General features: G+C 62.0%; 6 protein-coding genes across 6 annotated transcripts; 4 read left to right on the top strand and 2 right to left on the bottom strand.

Moving 5' to 3' along the window:
- Positions 1 to 535: 535 nt before the first annotated feature.
- PLICBS_001467 (uncharacterized protein) lies at positions 536 to 2,371 on the top strand (the record flags this gene model as incomplete). The annotated part of the gene is made up of 1 exon (XM_018317460.2): positions 536 to 2,371. One exon carries the CDS (start codon positions 536 to 538, stop codon positions 2,369 to 2,371), a length of 1,836 nt encoding a protein of 611 aa, XP_018182985.2.
- A 1,173-nt stretch (positions 2,372 to 3,544) lies between these two features.
- Positions 3,545 to 4,207, top strand: PLICBS_001466 (uncharacterized protein; the record flags this gene model as incomplete). The annotated part of the gene is made up of 1 exon (XM_018317461.2): positions 3,545 to 4,207. One exon carries the CDS (start codon positions 3,545 to 3,547, stop codon positions 4,205 to 4,207), a length of 663 nt encoding a protein of 220 aa, XP_018182986.2.
- A 1,516-nt stretch (positions 4,208 to 5,723) lies between these two features.
- PLICBS_001465 (uncharacterized protein) lies at positions 5,724 to 6,921 on the top strand (the record flags this gene model as incomplete). The annotated part of the gene is made up of 4 exons (XM_018317462.2): positions 5,724 to 6,233; positions 6,301 to 6,356; positions 6,429 to 6,576; positions 6,679 to 6,921. 4 exons carry the CDS (start codon positions 5,724 to 5,726, stop codon positions 6,919 to 6,921), a joined length of 957 nt encoding a protein of 318 aa, XP_018182987.1.
- Positions 6,922 to 7,597: 676 nt separating this feature from the next.
- PLICBS_001464 (eukaryotic translation initiation factor eIF-1) lies at positions 7,598 to 8,400 on the bottom strand (the record flags this gene model as incomplete). Its single annotated transcript, XM_018317463.1, has 4 exons — positions 7,598 to 7,746; positions 7,832 to 7,924; positions 8,044 to 8,118; positions 8,373 to 8,400. The coding sequence occupies 4 exons, from the start codon at positions 8,398 to 8,400 to the stop codon at positions 7,598 to 7,600; spliced, it is 345 nt and encodes a 114-aa protein (XP_018182988.1).
- Positions 8,401 to 10,636: 2,236 nt separating this feature from the next.
- On the top strand, positions 10,637 to 12,145 carry PLICBS_001463 (tRNA(Ser) Um(44) 2'-O-methyltransferase; the record flags this gene model as incomplete). Its single annotated transcript, XM_018317465.1, has 1 exon — positions 10,637 to 12,145. One exon carries the CDS (start codon positions 10,637 to 10,639, stop codon positions 12,143 to 12,145), a length of 1,509 nt encoding a protein of 502 aa, XP_018182990.1.
- Positions 12,146 to 13,080: 935 nt separating this feature from the next.
- On the bottom strand, positions 13,081 to 15,651 carry PLICBS_001462 (uncharacterized protein; the record flags this gene model as incomplete). The annotated part of the gene is made up of 1 exon (XM_018317466.2): positions 13,081 to 15,651. The coding sequence occupies one exon, from the start codon at positions 15,649 to 15,651 to the stop codon at positions 13,081 to 13,083; it is 2,571 nt and encodes an 856-aa protein (XP_018182991.2).
- Positions 15,652 to 17,604: the final 1,953 nt, after the last annotated feature.

Below are 17,604 nucleotides of genomic sequence, written 5' to 3'. Positions count from 1 at the left end.
CCAGCAGCAGCTCTTGCCCTCTGCCCACTCCCCTTCCCTCCTTCCCTCTCGCCCAGGTGCCTTTACCTTCTCCTCCAACTCGCAACCCCGGAGCGGCCTGTTCTTCTCCCCCTTCATCGTGCAGCAGCCCGCCTTCTTAATCCCGTCGTCTTCCTTTCTGCGCCTGCTTCATCTCGTACTGAGCCTGCGCGCAGCTGGTCTTTCGTCACGGGATATACCTGACCTTGCACACTCTCCCCGGCATCGGGAGAAAACCTTGCACTCCCTCATTGGCGAATTTCAGTCTCTTCTTTCCTCGGACACCTGTCGAGTCCGCCGACTCGTTTGCCTACATCCACCTTCATCGATACGGCGGCTCTCGTCGCTGTTCCCCACCGCGGCTCTTCACTGCCGTCGGCTTCCCCATTCGTTGGTGCCGCCTCCCCGTAAGGCAGCGCGGCTCGACAATTAACATGAACTTTCCTCTAGATATTCCGTCTTCCCGCGTGGAAGCTGTATCCATCACCCGGGCCGTGACTTGGCATCGGTAACGACCATGGCGGCCCTGCCCTCGTCTGGAACTAACATCGCCTCGTCGCCTTCGCCCGCGTCTGCTGCGTCTGCTGCGTCGTCGCCCGCGCCCCAGCAGCAGCCGACCTACACCACCGCTGGCACTATATACAATCCAAACTCGTCGCAGCCGCTTCAGCCACCTGCACGTCGCGGACGCGCCACCAAGTGGAACGTTGGCAGTAACCAAACGGACCTTTGCCTGTTCCCCAAGGCCGTCCTCGCCGGACTGACCATGAAGGCGGCTGCCAACGGACGCACCACCGGCATGCAGCAGTATGCTCCGCTGCAGCAGAATTCGGATCGTGCCGTCAGCCCCCTGAGCATTTCTGAGCACGGCTCCATGGGCATCGCCCTGGTCTCCCAGACTCCGCGCCTGCATGCTGGCAACCTCTCCACTCAGTCGCACTCGCTTGCACACAAGGAGAACGTCATCGCCTCTGAGGCAGCCAACGAGAATTCGGACAACACCACCGACAGCGGCGGACATGATTACGCTGGACATGTTTCGGAGCAGCATGGAGACGGGGTCGATGACGACAACACTGCCCCCCCAGCGCACCTGCTCAGCATGAGCATCAATGGACTGAAGAGCCTGGCATCGTACCCGAACCCTTGCCAGAAAGATGCACAGAAGCTTCTCAAGCCCTCTGTTGATCTGGCTGCGACAAAGGCCTCGACCACTCCTGTCCTGGGGTTCCCTGTCACGGGTATTCAGAAGGTACCCCCTCAGGACGAGGCGACGGGCATGCGAGGAGTCCCGGGACTCAACCTGCTGCGTCCTTCGCCTTTTGATGCCACCGGCAACATTGGTTCTACCCAGCAAGGGCTGTTTTCACTTCCGACCACTCGATCCCCTAGCCCGGCATCGGGTCTCGAGAGGGCAATGACCCCGCCGTCGTCTAGTTCAGCGTCTAGCACACGCTCTGGCCCGGCTCCCTTGACTGCCGGACCACCAGGCCAGCGGCAGTATCGCCCATTTGCCTATGACTCCATGGCGAAGGGTTTCCAGTCCGCCTTCGAGACACTGGAGCAGCCACTGGAGTATGCGGACGGAAATGGCAATACCAACAACGCCAGCATGGGTACGGAGATGTTCTCCAACGGCCCCGGAACCAACATCCCTCGTGCCTACACTCTCCGCGAGAGCTTCAACACGGCGTCGCTGATTCAGACGCCCCCTCCCTCTGCTGAGCGTCTTGAACAAGACGAGCAAACTGGACCCAAGGAGAAGAGTCTCCTCCTTCAGCTTGTCGAGACGTCGGAGCCTGATGGCCCACCCGTTCGCATCAACACGGGTATGTCTCCGTATGTTGACGGTCCCGCTTGGGACCAGGACATCAATTGCGGTGACTGCTACACGCAATCCCAGTCGTTCTATGGAAATGGCTATTACTCGTATGTTCCGGGCATGTGCAGCCACAGCGCCTCGGTCTGGAACGATCGAGAGGAGATTATCAGGCGCGGCTGGTACGCCGGCTCCCACCTTCTGGGAAAGGGAATGAACGAGATTATTGCGGAGAACAACTATCGCAGGCGACGCTGCGCCTTTGGCGCAATTGGAGACGGGCGCCCCAAGCCCTCGGGTAAGAAGAAGGAGTACCCACGCATCTCGGTCGAGGAGGCGAACCGCATCACGACGCCCGAGCATGCGGAGCCGCTGCTGCGCATGATGTATGGTTCTCTACTCCAGGCTGTCGAGGAAGGAAAGCTCAGCACCGAATTCTACAAGTGGGCGGAAGAACAGGACAGGAAGTATGATGGAAAGGTGTGCGTTGGAAAGACCGCCCCGGATGCCTATACCGAGGTGGAAGCCGAGTGAGGTGTGATGCCGACTCGTTTTGGGTCGACGTCGATGCAGTGGATTTGCATTATGGAAGATTGGTTTCGGATTGGTTGGATGGATCTTGGTGGCAATGCGCGGAAGGTCGGCCGAGGAGGAGAGGAACCTTGCATCGAGACACGGAGCCATGTTTGCGGAAACGTTTGCATGATAGGTGTTATTCTTGCTTTCAGTATAGCCGTGAGCAGGCTCGTCGGGCCTGACCTCCTGGCCTCTGGGCCGGGGAGCAGGCACCGGGCGCTTGTCTCATGGCCTCAAATCACACTTGATACCACAGTATAGTAAATATGCTGTCCCCTTTGTAATTGATTAAAACGTAGCCGTGGGGTGCGCGGACTGCGAGGTTTACACGGCAACGACTGGAGCCCACCTGCATGAGGCGTGGAGTCGAGACGGGGCAGGGCATCGATCGTGGCAAAGCGAGCTCCACACCGGATGTCGGCTTTGGCTCTTGAGAGGCAGCAGAGAGCGAGATCCGTCAGGACGGGACGCCAAGTTTGCTCCAGTCATCAACATCCATGCAGTTGGCCACGGGTGTTGGGCACGACATCGACGTCCACTCAGGGTGATAGGAAGTCTAATGTGTGCGCGGGCCTTGCTGCCATTGCCCATGGTCATGGACACTCTCATCAGAGTCTCAGGCACTCTGGCTTCGTTAGCGCCGGCTAATGCCCGTGGCAAATACTGGAGCAAAAGGGGAAGCAGACGGGCCCAGACTTGGCGGGGGGAGGGAGCGGGCGAGCCTCGTTTGGGAAGGCGCCGAAATCATGGGCCTTTTCTTCGCTTTTTTCTCTCGGCCTCTCGGCCCCTGACAGGAATAGAAACCTGGTCCTAGTAGTATTATTGCCGGCGCGCGAAGGGCCGGGGCTGTTCCCGGTGTGGCTACGCGGGTTTGAGGGGAGATTTTTGTATAACTTGTGGATGTTGCCATCCATCCATCCCTGTGCGGCTCCTTTCTTGCCTTCTTGCTCTCCGGCCACTTGTGTGAGAGATACTGGGGAAAGATTGACGACGCTCGTTTCCTGACATTGGCATTCTTTTGGAGTCCAAGACGCTCGTTTACACAGCCACTTGTCTATCCTTTCTGAGAATCAAAACCGACAAAAGTTCTACGGCCAAGACGGGATCAGACGATAAGAAGAAAAAAAAAAAATGCTCGGCAAGTCGATCCTCGCGGCGCTGGCCCTCGCGGGCGCGGCGTCGGCCGTGTGCGGCACGCACAGCTACACGACGTGCGACGACGGCATCACGCACTGGTTCGACCCCAACACGGGGGAGATCTGCGACCCGCTCGACTGCGGCGGCGGGCGGGCGCCGCCCAAGAAGGACGTGCCCGGGTGCGCGGCCTACACGGGGACGGAGACGCGCCGCACCGAGGCGTCGTACCTGTCGTGCTGGACGCCGCCGGGCGGGAGGACGACCATGGTGGGCGTGGGGGGCAAGAGCACCTCCGCGGAGGGGGGGAACAGTCCCGCGGCGACGGCTACGGCTGCGGCGGAGGTTTCGTCGTCGTCTTCGGCGGCGGGTGATGAGGGAAGCGGCAGCGGTGCTGTGACGACGACGACGCCGACGACAAAGGCGGGCGGCGTGTCTGCGTCTGCCTCGGGGTCGGCCAGTGGGGAGGCCCCGTCCACGACGGAGCCGGCGACGCTGACGACGGCGGTGAAGAGTTCTGGTTCGGCGAGTGGAAGTGGAAGCGGCAGCGCAAGTGGCAGCGCGGCGGGCGCGACGACGACGAACGCGGGAGCCGTCGTCCAGGGGGGGTCGCTGATGGTTGTTGCCGGAGCGGCGATGGGTGCCGTGGCCCTGATGTGAGAGGGCGAGGAGCTACTTGGTAGCTAGCCGGCTGAGTCGATGATGCTTCTACTCGAGATGTACGTACAAAGAAACATGAGGTACGGCGTAGGGTCAGACGACGATGACCGGGATTGGGTTGGTCGCATAGGCACCCCTTGATAGAGAACGTAATGTGTTTATCTACATCGTACATCGTGTCCTGGGGTCTGCTTGTGCCAGGCTCCAGCCTTGACGAGCATGCTAAATGTAAACTGCCTCTTCTCCAAGCATGCATACATGGACGGAGGCAGTGGCAAAGCTGAGAGTGGTCGTCGATCGAATTCCCTGGTCCGGTCGGACGAGAATACTTGGTACCTAGGATCTGCTAAATGTATCATGCCGCAGCTTGTAATGTGATGCACAGCTCGCCCATGCGAGATCCCGCTCATGTCGGTAGTTGGCCAGGCAGCTGTGCTTCTTGCGCCGTCCAGAGAGAGATGGAGGCACACACCACGCGTCGTATGCCCCGAGCACGCAATCGTGTCTAGCGACGCATGGAGGCTTTGTTCCTGCAGGTCATGGCTTTCCGGGACGTCGAAGGGAAACCCCAATGGCGATTCTGGAAAAAAGGCCCCAAGGTAGGTAGAGGTACCTCCGGATACTCGCCTTGACAGCCTGCCCGCAGAGGTGCACGAGGTCCCGCGCAGTCCAGCAGCCTCCATCCAGCCTGCATAAGGTACTTAAGGTAGCCTGCACGCTCACCTCACCTAACCCATCGGGGCCACCCACCCCCGGAAGAGTAGGTACCTAATAAGCCCTGGACAGGACGGGAGATGGGAGGGGGCATGGGGGGCGTCCGTGGCGGAAGCTCGCTGGCGGGACGCTGCTGCTGCTGGTGCTTGTGGCGGGCTGGGCTGTCAATTTGCGGGACCCCTATTGTATTACTCGCGCGCGGCGGCGCCCTCTCACCAGCTTCCCTGGCAGCCCGCCCGTCCTGGTTGTCCGTCTCGTGCCCACACTGGAACCTCCATCCCCATCTCCAGCTCCACGCCCGCGCAGCACCGTTACCTCATTACCTGAACAACCACTCTCTCTCCCGTCTCTCGACTCGGCCAAAGCTCTCGGAACTTTCCAATTCGACCTGCTGTGCACGCTTTCTTTCCCGCCCTCACATACGGATTTCTCTGTTCGCTGCACGCATAGCCCCTCACACGGACCTCCTGGGATGCTGGTGCATTGATACCTACCTTGTCTGTTCCACTCGACACTCGACTGTACCACGACGTACGTCGTCGTCGTCGCCGCCGCTCGAGCTTTCGCCTCTCCCCCCGCTGACGACCGCGCGCACGCAATCCCGTCACCGCTGCCGTCCTCCTCCTCCGCTACGGCTCCGGCTCCGGGCCGCTTCGCCTGTTCCTCGCTGCGCTGCGCCGTCCTCCATCCGGTGACGACTTCCGCCCGCCCCTCCCGCTTCGACCCCCGACTCGGCCTCTCTCCTCTCTCTCCCTCTGCAGCTCGCGTCCGTCCCGTCCCGCTCCATGGCCTAGCCGCGCACATGGCGACGACGGCCCGCCCTCACCACAGGGCCTCGTCCATTGCCTCGTCCACCTCCTCCGACAAGCTCTCCCCCCTCGCGCCCTCGTCCTTTGTCGCCGCCGCCGCGGCCGCCTCCTCCCCGATCCCCGCCTCCGCGACCTCTCCCCCCGATACCCACGCGACGACGACGATACCCGCGCAACAGCAGCAGCAGCGATCACACCAGCAACAACGACAGCAACAGCATCCAGACGCAACGCCGCCGCCGTCCGTCCACCCGTCCATCCTCCAGCCCCGCGTCGCCGTCGTCCTCAACGTGCCCCCGCCATGGCACCCGTGGCTCTTCGCCCTGCGCCTGTGCTCCATCCTGCCCGCGCTGTGGTGGGGGCTGCCCTGCGCCCTCGAGCTGCTCCTCCGCCTGCTGCCCAACAATGGGCCCGGGCGGGCTCCCCGCGGCGCGAACCGTCCCGCCGGCGACGATGACGCCGTGCCTTTTGCCCTCACCGAGGGGGCGCTTGCGACGATATGGGTGCGTGCTTACCCCCAATACATGTCTGTTCTGGCTCGCGAGAGGTCACCGCTGACGATGCTCCTAGTGCTTTGCGTGCGGATACCTCGCCTTCTTCTTCACCGACTGCCTCATGTCCAGATGGTATGTGCTTCGATCACGAGAAAGCTCCTGGTTATATAGCGAAACAGACAAAAGACTGACCCTCCGGCGCAGGCTCATCAACTACACCCCGCAAGCCACTATCGTGCGCCTCCTCACCATCAACGCCGTCAATGCCTACCTCACCCTCTCCGTCCTCTCCCTCACTGGCGGCTTCCACGACCAGCGCCTCCTCCTGCCCGGCTGGATCGGCATCGCAACCGTACGTGCTTCTCCACCCCCCTCCCCCTCCCTCGAATAATCCATTCAAGCTTATTACATGCCGCGGAGGGAGAACACGATGCTAACTCCAAAGCCTCCGTAGACCCTCACCGTGTGCTACCACATCACGCACCAGAAAATCAACATCCGCAAGGAGACGTCCACGTCGGTCAACGTCTTCTCCATCGCCAGCTACATCACCATGGTCACCTTGCTCGTGCACATGCACTCGAACCTCGTCGACTACCCGACCATGCCCTTCGTGGCGCGCGGGAGACAGCTGCTCAACGACGGGCGGGGCATGTGGGCGAGAGTCAAGGGCGCCATTGAGCGCTCCGAGCTATAGGCGGCGAGACGAGAGTTAGAGGCGTATTTTTTCACTTCATACTTGGGCCTGTCATATCTTCTTCTTCCCCTTTCCATCTTGGCGACCGTCGTACTGAGTACTGCTTCCGTCCTGTGCATCGACACAGCGCCTTGAAGGGTTCACTTCTGCTTCTTTGGATACATGGCCGGCCGGCGTTGGGCTTGGAGTGGATTGTTGTTGTTGTATCTTTTACTAGTACGCATCACGATGTCACGGCGTTTTCTGGCGCACGCAGTCACATATAAGGAGGGTGCTCCCGCGTTTTGCCATCTTCTTTTCGATTTATTGCCCCAGGCTACGGCTGGGCTTGCCTGAGAATATATAACGAGCGACCGACAAGCCATGTTGATACTTGGCCCGTAGCCTGACTCTCGTGTGGGATAAGCAGGACGGCTGACCATGGTCTTGGTCTGCTTCGCGGCGACGGGAGCGCAGGCCGATAATCCCCTCATCATCAATGATGAAAAAAATCTCGCGCCGTTGGAATGGGTGCCCGTCGTCCCTGAACGCTCGGAGCCGAGTTGACCCCTGGTATTATCGATACATCTGGAGGAGGCGCAATATGCCGGGGGGCCCTCTCGTCCCAACCGTTCTCGCCATCAGCGTGCCGCGGGGACGCAGGCTGCTGCTGACAGGGCGACGGCGCATTGCGAGCTTAGAAGCCGTGGACCTTGATGGTCTTGGGGTCTAGCTCAAGGCCTTCCTTCTTGTCGACAAGAAATTCCTGGACATCTTTGCGCTGGTCTCCCTGGAGCTGGATCACCTCGCCCATTTCGGTGTCGTTGACGATGGTGCCATTGCAGGCTGCACGTGCGGGTTAGTGAGGGGTTCGGAGGGGGGGCCTGGGGCCGGAGCGTTGGCAGCATCTGGGGCCAGGGGGCAGCCGTACCAAACTTCTTCTTGATGACCTTGAGAATCTTCTTCTGGTCGAATTTCTTTGGGAGACCCTGGACAGTGGTCAAAGTTTTACGTCCATTACGCTCTGCAGGGAACGACACGTTAGCATGCGTGCGAGGCAGCGCGTGACAGGCGCATCGGGCGGCCGGAAGCTCGACCTCACGTGAGGTCGGCCGGTGCGGGGGCGGGGAGCGAGGGACGTACGCTGAATGCGTATATGGATGTAATTCTGCGTCTGCTTGGTTTCTCCGGTGTCTTCGTCGGCTTCGGCGAAGGGGTCTAGAGGCATGCAACGTTAGCACATTTCATTTCGAGCTCGAAATGACGTCTGCGTGAGTGGGCGGCGTGATGCGTGATGCGCTGCGGGCTGTGAGGCGGGGTCCCATCCCACGGGCGGGCTTGGCGCGATTAATCAAAACGAGCCCCAGGGGGGCGAGGGCGGGCTGGCGGGCGCGCAGAGCCTGCGGCCGCGACGAACGGGGGGGAAACGAGGGCAAAGGGGAGCAACCAAGGGGACCAAAGGGAGGGCGTACCGTAGGTCTTGAGATTTTCGATGGACATAAACTCGGAGGTAACGGGGTGTCGGTGGGAAATGGGTTTTGTAAAGGGTGGACAGTTGGTTCGCAGCGAAAGGCCTGAAGAAATCGCCTCGCTGGGTTTGTGTGTGACTGTCTTTTCGGGGGGGCGGGTTCTGCGCTGGGAGCGGGAGAAGACGACGCCGACGACGATGGAGAGCGGGGGGGAGAGCGGTGGTCTGTCGAGCAGAGAGATGTTTTTGCGGGAGCGAAGATTTGTCTTTGCGTGCGAGAGCGTTTGATGGACGTATGCGACCGGGAGAGTGTTGTTGCTGCTGCTGCGTCTGCTGGGGTTGGAGGTGAAGGTGAGGGGCGGTAAAATGGAAGGAAACGGAATGCCCAGTTAAAAGAGAGCGAGGGGCAGTGCGAGGAGCGAGCGGGCGGGCAGACGGGGGGAGAGGGTCACAGGCAGGCAGGTGGGTGGCCAAAGAGCAGAGAGAGTGGCCCAGCCCAGCCCAGCCCAGCCCAGCCCAGTCACTCACTTCCCAGCCAGTTGCGGCCAGTCCAGCGCAGGCAGCGCAGCAAGCGCAGCGGGACCCGCCCCACGAGGCGAGGCGAGGCGAGGCGAGGGCAGGCTTTCTTTGGTAGGTGTGTGGTTCTGCCTGAAAAGTTAGGTACACACACGCGCGGACGCACGCACACAATCACGCACACTGGGCCTCACACCAAGAGCGGCGGCGGCGACGGGGGCGGCACACACCGTCAGCGGACTCACACAGCACTCACTTTTACCTGCAGCACCCCCCAAAGCCCGTGGCCACAGGCCAATCGCAGCCGAGGCAGGGCGGCGCGCCACCCACCGCCGTTTCACAGCAGCCACCTCACAGGCAGGCCCTGCGTGGGATGTCAGTATGGATGCGCCGCTTGCACACACTCCATCTCCGTTCCGTGGCTGTCCATTCCCAGATTTCCGTTCCGGCTTGGCCTGCCTTGGCTTGTGTCGCTGCTGCTGTCACTCACTCGCTCACTCTGACTCAACTTCCACCGTCTGGGTCGCCACGTTCGTGGCGTGGACGCGAAGGGCGGGACGTAGGCATGCACGAAATAAGGTACGGAAATATAATACGGTGTGGTCCTGCGTCAAAACTCTGTTGTGGCGGCCATGTCCGTTTTGCCCTGCATGCTGAGGCCATGCTGAACGCGGCCATGTGGCGTGCGCCGCTGGCTGGCTCTGGTGCTCACCGGGGAGACCACGCCATCGCTTGAATGATTTTTGATGATGCGGAGTGACATGATGCGCGCGCGCGCGGAGGCGTCGACGTCGTCGTCGTCGTCGTCGGCGCAGAGGTCGCTATCGCTATCGCCTACTTATCTATCGCCGCCACCGTCGCCTTCGCCGTCGCCGTCGCCGAAATGCGCCGGATGCTGCCACGGGCGCCCGTCGTGCTCGTCGTGCACCAGGTAGTAGCGAGCTTGCATGCATGCATCCGCGCGCTTTGTGCGGCTCCTCTCTCCCCTTTCACAGACAGACGCACACAGACTGGCCCGGTCGCCCGGCCTCGTGAGCAGGACAATAAGAGCACATGGCTCTGCCGTGCATGAGATGACGCCGTCAAATCGCCGTGTCGGAAGCGTGCGGCTGCAGGGAGGCGGTCCGGTGACCCGTCGTCCGCCTGTGCTGCCAACCTACAGCACCTCATGGTGTGGGAGTACCTGCGCGTTGGCGTGGCGGACCGCGCCGTGACAGGTACCTTCCATCACTCTTTCGGGACTGTGAGGTGCCTGTGCTGCTGTGCGACCGTGGGGGCTGCTCTCACCGTGACAGCGAGTGATCCACGGATGCCCACCTGCCCCTCCAGCGCTGCCCCTCATTCGCTCATCAGCGGCTGCCCCGCCGCTCTGCCCTGTCGTCACCAACCTGACAGCGCTGCCGTCGTCTTGTCTGGCCCTGCAACATTGTCACCCTCCCTCGATATGCAGGGTCAGGATGGCCATGGCCATGGATGAGCCTTGTCCCGTCGTTACCCTCCTTTGAGGTGCACGCCTTCTTCATTTGTTGCTATTTTCGCGATGCATGCTGTGCGGGTCTCGCAGCACTCGGCCGCCGACAGACAAGCGACGAGCCTCGCAGCAGCTCGCCAGCGTCACGGCGCCCCCACCACCTAAAAAAAACCACCTGCTCCGTCTGTGACCGGCCGTCCGTCGTTCCCTCTCAGAGACATTGACCATCGGAGGAGCCACCCGAGAGCCACCGCCGGCCGCCCTGCAGCACCGTCAACAGCATGCTCTTTGAGCCCGAGGAGCTGCCGCCGTCCACGCCGCCGCTCTTCGAGGACACGGCCGGCGATGCCTGGGTCCCGCTCTACCGCCATGGCTGCACCTTTGGGCCCGACCTGTTCGTCGAGAAGATGATGAACATGGTCCGGAACCCCAACCTCAACTCCAGCTGGCTGTTCCGGGCCGACATCCTCTACGACGACGACGAGGAGCCCTGCTGCGACGGGGAGGCGGAGACGGCTCCGGCGAGTGCCGCCCAGCCCGTGCCGCGCGATGTCAAGGGCATCCCCCGCCGGCGGACCTTGGTCCGCAAGCTCATCCCGCGCAACGACCGCCGGGACCAGCCCATGGAGCAGACCTGCACGTTCCACCGCTCCGATCCTCCCGCCGACGACGACGGCCAGATCCGCTCCTTGGTGCTCTACATGCCGCACGCCGCCGCGGCAGCCGAGCTCCCCTTTTACCACCCCAAGGTCCGGGGCATCGCCCACTTACACGAGTGGGACCCCGCGCAGGGGCTGGGCTCGATATCAGCTCACTTCCTCCCCTTCCAGCAGGGCGACCTCGACGACAACCAGAAGCTGCGGCGCATGGCCTACCACCTGCTCGAGATCCTCCACAAGCATGGCCAGGGCGGCGCCTCGGGCTACGTCAAGCGCGTGCACCACGACGTGGTCATCCCCCAGCCCAGGTTCCAGGACCGCTACATGGCGCTCAAGAACAGGTACGCGCGCCAGCTCGTCGACACGTGGGCCGAGTCCACGGACCCCGGCAAACACGTCTTTGAGGATCTCGGCATCGCGTCCTTTCTCATCGAGCTCTGGGAGGTCATGTACAAGGACGTCGAGTTCCCCGGCTTCGTCGACATTGGCTGCGGAAACGGCCTGCTCGTGTACATCCTCAACAAGGAGGGGTACGCGGGCTGGGGCTTCGACGCGAGAGCGCGCAAGTCCTGGGCGCAGTATCGCACCGAGGCCGTTGGTTGCGCGCCGCCCTCCGCCCAGTCGTCCCTCGAGCAGCGCCTCCTTCTGCCCAGCGTGGTGCCCCGCCCCGACGCAGACTCGGAGACGCCCCAGCTCGACGCCGACGCCATCCAGGACGGGACGTTCCCGCCGGGCACCTTCATCGTCTCCAACCACGCCGACGAGCTGACGCCCTGGACCCCCATCCTCGGCGCCCTGTCGCGGTGCCCCTTCATCATGATACCCTGCTGCAGCCACAGCCTCACCGGCGAGCGGTTCCGCGCGCCCCCGCCCCGCGACAAGGCCAAGCCCAAGTCGACGTACGCGTCCCTCGTCGACTGGGTGACGCAGATCGCCGAGGACTGCGGCTGGGAGGTTGAGACGGAGCACCTGCGCATACCGAGCACGCGCAACACGTGCCTCCTGGGGAGGAGGCGGACGAGGGACGCCTCCGAGGTGGACGTGGAGGCCGTGCTGCGCAAGTATGGCGGCGTGGAGGGGTACTTTGCCAACGTGGCGAAGCTGGTCAAGTCTGGGCCGCGGAGTCACTGAAGAGCCCACACGCTGTCATTGACATCCGGGACAGACAGGAGGCGGGGCGGAGCCCGCATACAGGCCACAAGAGTTAAGGAACGAGACTATGCCATATACAATTCAGGATAGACAAGCAAGACCAAGGCGTTTGGCAGACATGGATGATACAAGGTCATATATAGACAACCATTCAACCCCATCTCGGGGCATTGTGCTACCCTAACTCCATAGCCATGCATTGCTCAACTTCAGTGGCCACAGGCCACCCTTCCTTGCCTATACCAGCCAAGTCCCAAGTCAGGTCCCAAGCTGCTCGTTTCCGGCGTGTCGTCGTTCTCTGAAACAAATGTCCAGGCACAAGAGTTTAACATCACCAGGTTCAAACCAGCCAACCCCCCCATCCAAACATGCCATTCCTTGCTCCTCCTCTCTCGCTCTCTCCACAGATGCTCAAAAGACCAAGACCAAGACCAAGACCTTGCAAGGCCTGGCGCCCACAAATTGTTGTTGCCCAAAACACTATAAGCAAAGGACTCCCGCAACTCAATGCTTGGTTGGGACCGACCGGTCGGTCGTCTGTCTCCCCATGCCCCCCCATTTGGCCAACGTATGCTCGGAAAAACACATCATGCCGACTTTGCAAATTTGTGAAGAAGAAAAAAAGAAGAGAAGGAGAGGGGAAGCAGAACAAGACAGATAGACAGGACATGACAAGACAAGACAAAACAATAACAAGAAGTGGTATCTGCACGACGGACATGCGTGTCGCGCCCTCGTAATTCGTCGTTTCACGGTCGTCATTGGAAAACACCAAATGCCCACCCTGCCCGCAACATGCGAAGAGGCACTTTCGTGCGGGCATGTCATTCATGCATGCAGCCATCTGCCCATGGCGCTGCGCAATGTCGCCCGTGCAATGTGCCAGGGGACCAATCGCCGGTCATCAATCGCTACTACTCCTCGTCGTCCTCCTCGATGGGCGCGGGGGTCCGCCTCTCGGTGCGTCTCTTGGGCCGTCTGTGGCGGGAGCTGCTGATGTTGCTGGCCGAGTCGTCCGGCATGATGTCCACATCATCGAACCACTCCTCGTCGCTGTTGGCGCCATCCGCCTCGCTCCCGGCGGCGGCCCCGGCCGTGGCCCACGCCGGCCGCTCGTATCCGGAGCCCTGCGAGTTGGCGGAGCCCGGGTTCGGGAGCACGTCAATTCGCTGGCGGCTCTGGAAGTTTTGCATGAGTCCGGCGCCCCGCTGTCGCAGAGCCGTGCGAACCATCTCCGCCTTGTGATGGAGCTTCTCGAAAGCGTCCTCGAGAATCTCCATGCCTGCGTAAATCTCCCTCTCGATCTCCGCGGCGGCGGCCATCTCCATCTCCTCGTCGTTTGAAACGGGCTGTCTTCCGCCAGGGAGACCCGAAGACGCGAGACTGATGAACGATGCGGGCGTGGTGCCCCTGGAGTACGGAGAAAACGGCGTCGCATTTCTCGACCCCATGGCCGACGAGCCCCGCGGACCTGGGCTCATCGCCGAGCGCCCAAACACCGGCGTCCCTCCTCTCGACTCGGCTCCAGCGGCAAAGTCGTCGGCATCTGCGCCCGACCACAGGAAGCCGTCGAACCGTCCGGATGTCAGAATCTCCCACTCCGACTTGTTAATGTTGGAAATGGTCACGAGCAGGTCATGCGTGTGCGGGTTCTTGACGAGGTATGTGACGCATTCGGCGTCTCGAGGAGCCTGTTGCAGGCGATATAGTCTCTGGAGAGACAGACCGCACTTGACGACAAAGTCGCTCCGAGGGCGGTTTCCGGGCGTCGGGGCGCGTGTCGAAGACTTGAGTTCTCGGGACCCCGTCAACAGGGCGTTGAAATACGGTCGGTCCTCCGCGTCCAAGTTGGTCAAGATGGCAAAGGCAAGCGTCTCGTCGTCCACCTCCTGAGGTGGAGGGACGGGAGCCTCGCCCGTCTTGTTGAGCCACTTGTCGACGGCAGACCGCACTTTCTTGGACTGACGCAGATAATGCTCTCTGAACTCTTCCGCGATATCGGGATCCATCTGCACCGGCGACGACGGGCGCGGGGGCGCCTCTGCGGAAATTTCGGCCGCTTTGAGGCTGATCTCGGCAAGGTCGAACGGCGGCCATTCTGGCAGCTCGATCCGGCCGCTCACCCACTCCAGAACGTCACCCCAGGTCAAACCCCTATGAATCTCATGGGACCGATCGCACATGACACAGGCACAGCCGTGGGGGGGCAGGTCGCGCGAGAAGACGTTCTCGAGCCGGTCGAGTAGACGCCGCGCTACAGAGCGATGGCCTGTGGCGACCGCGATGGAGCCCTGTTTCGTTAGGACAGTCGAATACTGCTCGAGAAGGTTGAAGAAAGGCGCGAATAACGTCTCGGCGCCAGCCAACGGCGGGTTCGAGGGCCGCGTGCCGTTTTGCGGCGGCAACACTGACAGGAAATGCCTCGGAACAGGGTAGGACAGGCCGCCGTTCTGCAAGAGGTAGTCGACCCGGGGTATGTCTTGGATGTCGACAGCGGGAGGTGGCGGAGGGGGAGGAGGCGGCCCAGGTGCGGCAGAGGCGGGTGTTGCCGTCTTGGAGGGGTAGTCATTCTGACAGACGTCGGGTGTCGCAGGTGGCTCGTTCTTGGCGCTGCCATAGAGCGGGAACTGGGTCGAAGGGGTCGGCGTCTTGGGGGACGAGTCCTGAACGCTCGACGGCGAGGATTCGTCGTCCCTGGGCTCGTGCCGCCGTGAGCTACTCCGCGTCGAGTCCGTCCGCTTGGTCGAGTGCCGCGATGAGCTGGACCGGACCGACCCAGAGGGCCGAAGCTTCTCGTGAGCCTTGAGCTTTGGAGATTTTATGTAGGTGGCCTGACTGGACGAGCCAGACTTGCGGCTGACCCTTGAGGCCTTGTCGTCGTTGCGCGAACCAGACCTGGAGGCGGGCGAAGCCGGGTCGTCATCCCTGGAACGCTTCTCTGATCTCTTCTTATGCGCCACGTCCGTTTCGGGAGGGGTCGGCGGCCGAGACGACTTCTTCGAGGTTGACGACTTGCGGGGGAGCTCAGCCGACTTGGAGCGGCGCTCCTCGTCTCCGACGTCGGTCGGCTCTGGCGTCAAGGGGTGCGACGACTGCTTGCCGGAGAGGTCCTCGCGGCTGTGTACGGCCTCTTTGCTGTGCGCCTTGCTGAACGTCGGGTACGGCAACGAGATGCGTGGCCGCTCGAGCGACACCCTGGAGATGCCGGCGGCCAAATCGCTCGTGGACGCAGACCGCTCCCGGGTGTCGTCCTTGTCCTTGTCCTTCTTGCGGTGGCGCTTCGCCGGCGAGGACACGTGCGAGTGCAGGTCGCTGCCGTCGACGCCAAGCTTGCTGCGCGACTTGGAGGAGCGGTGGCGGTGCTCGCGGTCTTTGTCGGGTTTCCGCTCCGACTTGGAGCGGCGGGCCTTGTCGCGCGGCACGTCATCGGCGCCGGCGGCAGAGGCGGCGGCGTCGACGGCGGCGTCACGATCCTTGGAGGGCATCTTCTTGCGGTTTTCAGACCATCGGGCAGGCGGGTCGGAGGAACGGCGGCCCAGAGGCAAAGGGAAAAAAATGCGGGCGTCTGGGCGAGATGATGGGGGAAGGAGGCAAGGGTGCGTCGTGGTCGATGTCGAGGCTGATGGGGTTGTGGCGTCGGGCGGGAGCTTTTTTGGGAGGGGTGGTGGTGAGGCTCGAGGGGGCTCAGGCACTGATGACTTCACAGCCTAGGTGCTAAGGCACCTTGACGGTGGATAGCTGGTTGTACTAACGGGAGCAGCCGTTGGGCTGGGCTGGCGCCTGCGACGAGCCTTGTCGATGAGGGTGGACGAGAAAAAGGGCTGTGCCCGATGGGCTATCTAGCGAGATTCGAGCCGACGGGAGGAGGGGGGGAGGGCACGCGGTTTCGAAGTGATGCCCAGGCTTGTGCCGCACAGTTGGGCGATTCACAAAAGAGTGTGGGATGCTTTTGCCCGCCTTCGTAAAATGCGTCGCACAAACGCCCGTCTCGTTTGGGTCGCCTGGGCTGTCGATGGATGGGTGTGAGGAGCCTCGACCTGCGGCGTTGAGAAATGGGAGCTCCGCTGTGGGCGGCGGCGCGGGCGTGGGGCCTGCCTTTCAAGCTTGCCGCCAGCCAACACAGGCCGAGACTTCCAATGACTGAAGTGACTTGACACCAGAGAGGAGGGAGCTTGCTTGACCCCTCCTTTTGGCTGCTGTGACGGAGCCCCTCATCACAAGCGCCCGACCGATCTACTGAGGAGCAAATGGCCCATCCAACGGTTCCAGGTTGCTCCTAGGCCGTATCACTATGTTGCCACGCGCCAGTCAGTTTTCTCGAGGCACGGGCATTCAATGGCAGACGACGTCGAGGCGCTGAGAGGTCACCACCCACAATGGACAGCTCCCGTCACCTCCATAGGCGGCAGGTAGGTCTGGTGGCGTCAAACAGCCGCTGGGCCCTGCGCCAGCCCGCTGTGGGCCGACCTCCCCGGCGCTGGATGATTGGCCTCTCTGTTGCCCGTTGGCACTCATGGCACTGCACGCTTGCGCACAAGCAGCCCCTCGACGGTGAGGTGCCTTGGTGGTGTCTTGCCCTGGACACTCTGATCCTGATCCTGCCGACCTGCGCTGGCGTGTGCATCAGCCTCCCAAGCACACGCGCGGCCACTGCTAAGGTATTGTTGGAAACCGCACGCGATGGACAATGCCGCAGAGTCAACAAGGCACTTTGCCTTCCCGCAGCCCACAGATGATCAGGGCACTTAATGAAGCTTCCTTCCATGCCCGTGGCCTGGTACCTATCGGTCATCCGACCCGAGACGCTCCCGCCGAACCCCCTCGTCCCCTTGATACCTACCTACGTGGCCAGGTGCGGGGCCCAAACCGAGGCGCCGGGGCACCGCATAGGGGTTCACTGCTATCGTCGTCGTCGTGGGAACAAGACAGGCCACCCACCGCCCAGCCGCGTTCACCGCCTCTGACACCTGACATCGCGAATCCAATTGAGGGGCAAAGGTGGGACGGGACCACCGAGGTCCAGACAGAACAAAGGCTCATCTCATCAGCTCGTCCGGGGGTCCTGCTCCCCTCTTCGCCTGGGGGGTGTGGCTGCTGCCAAGGAGGAGCGCCCGTGATTCTCCATCGTGCGCTTCCGCTCCCAGGCGGCTCCACGATGCCAATATTCTGGGGCGGGCGGCCCGAACACGAGCATCCCACTGCCGCGCTTCCAGACTCCAGAGCCCGCCTTTTCCGTTCACGAGGAACTGCTCCATTCATCGAAACGTTGCCGCGTTAGGCACCAATGGGATGCGCCCAAGTCACCCGACCGCCTCATGTACTTTGTAGACATCATCACCACCACCAACATCCCCCCGGATCTGCGAGATAACGAGCTGGCCGCCCCCCTCGGCGAGAATGTGGTGTCCATGTGTATGCGCAATGCATTGCATTGATCC

This window comes from Purpureocillium lilacinum (genome assembly GCF_023168085.1).
Source record: "Purpureocillium lilacinum CBS 284.36 DNA, scaffold_1, whole genome shotgun sequence".
NCBI lineage: Eukaryota > Fungi > Ascomycota > Sordariomycetes > Hypocreales > Ophiocordycipitaceae > Purpureocillium > Purpureocillium lilacinum.
The sequence above is the reverse complement of the archived record's forward strand: the minus strand, read 5'-3'. Positions and strand labels throughout refer to the sequence as shown.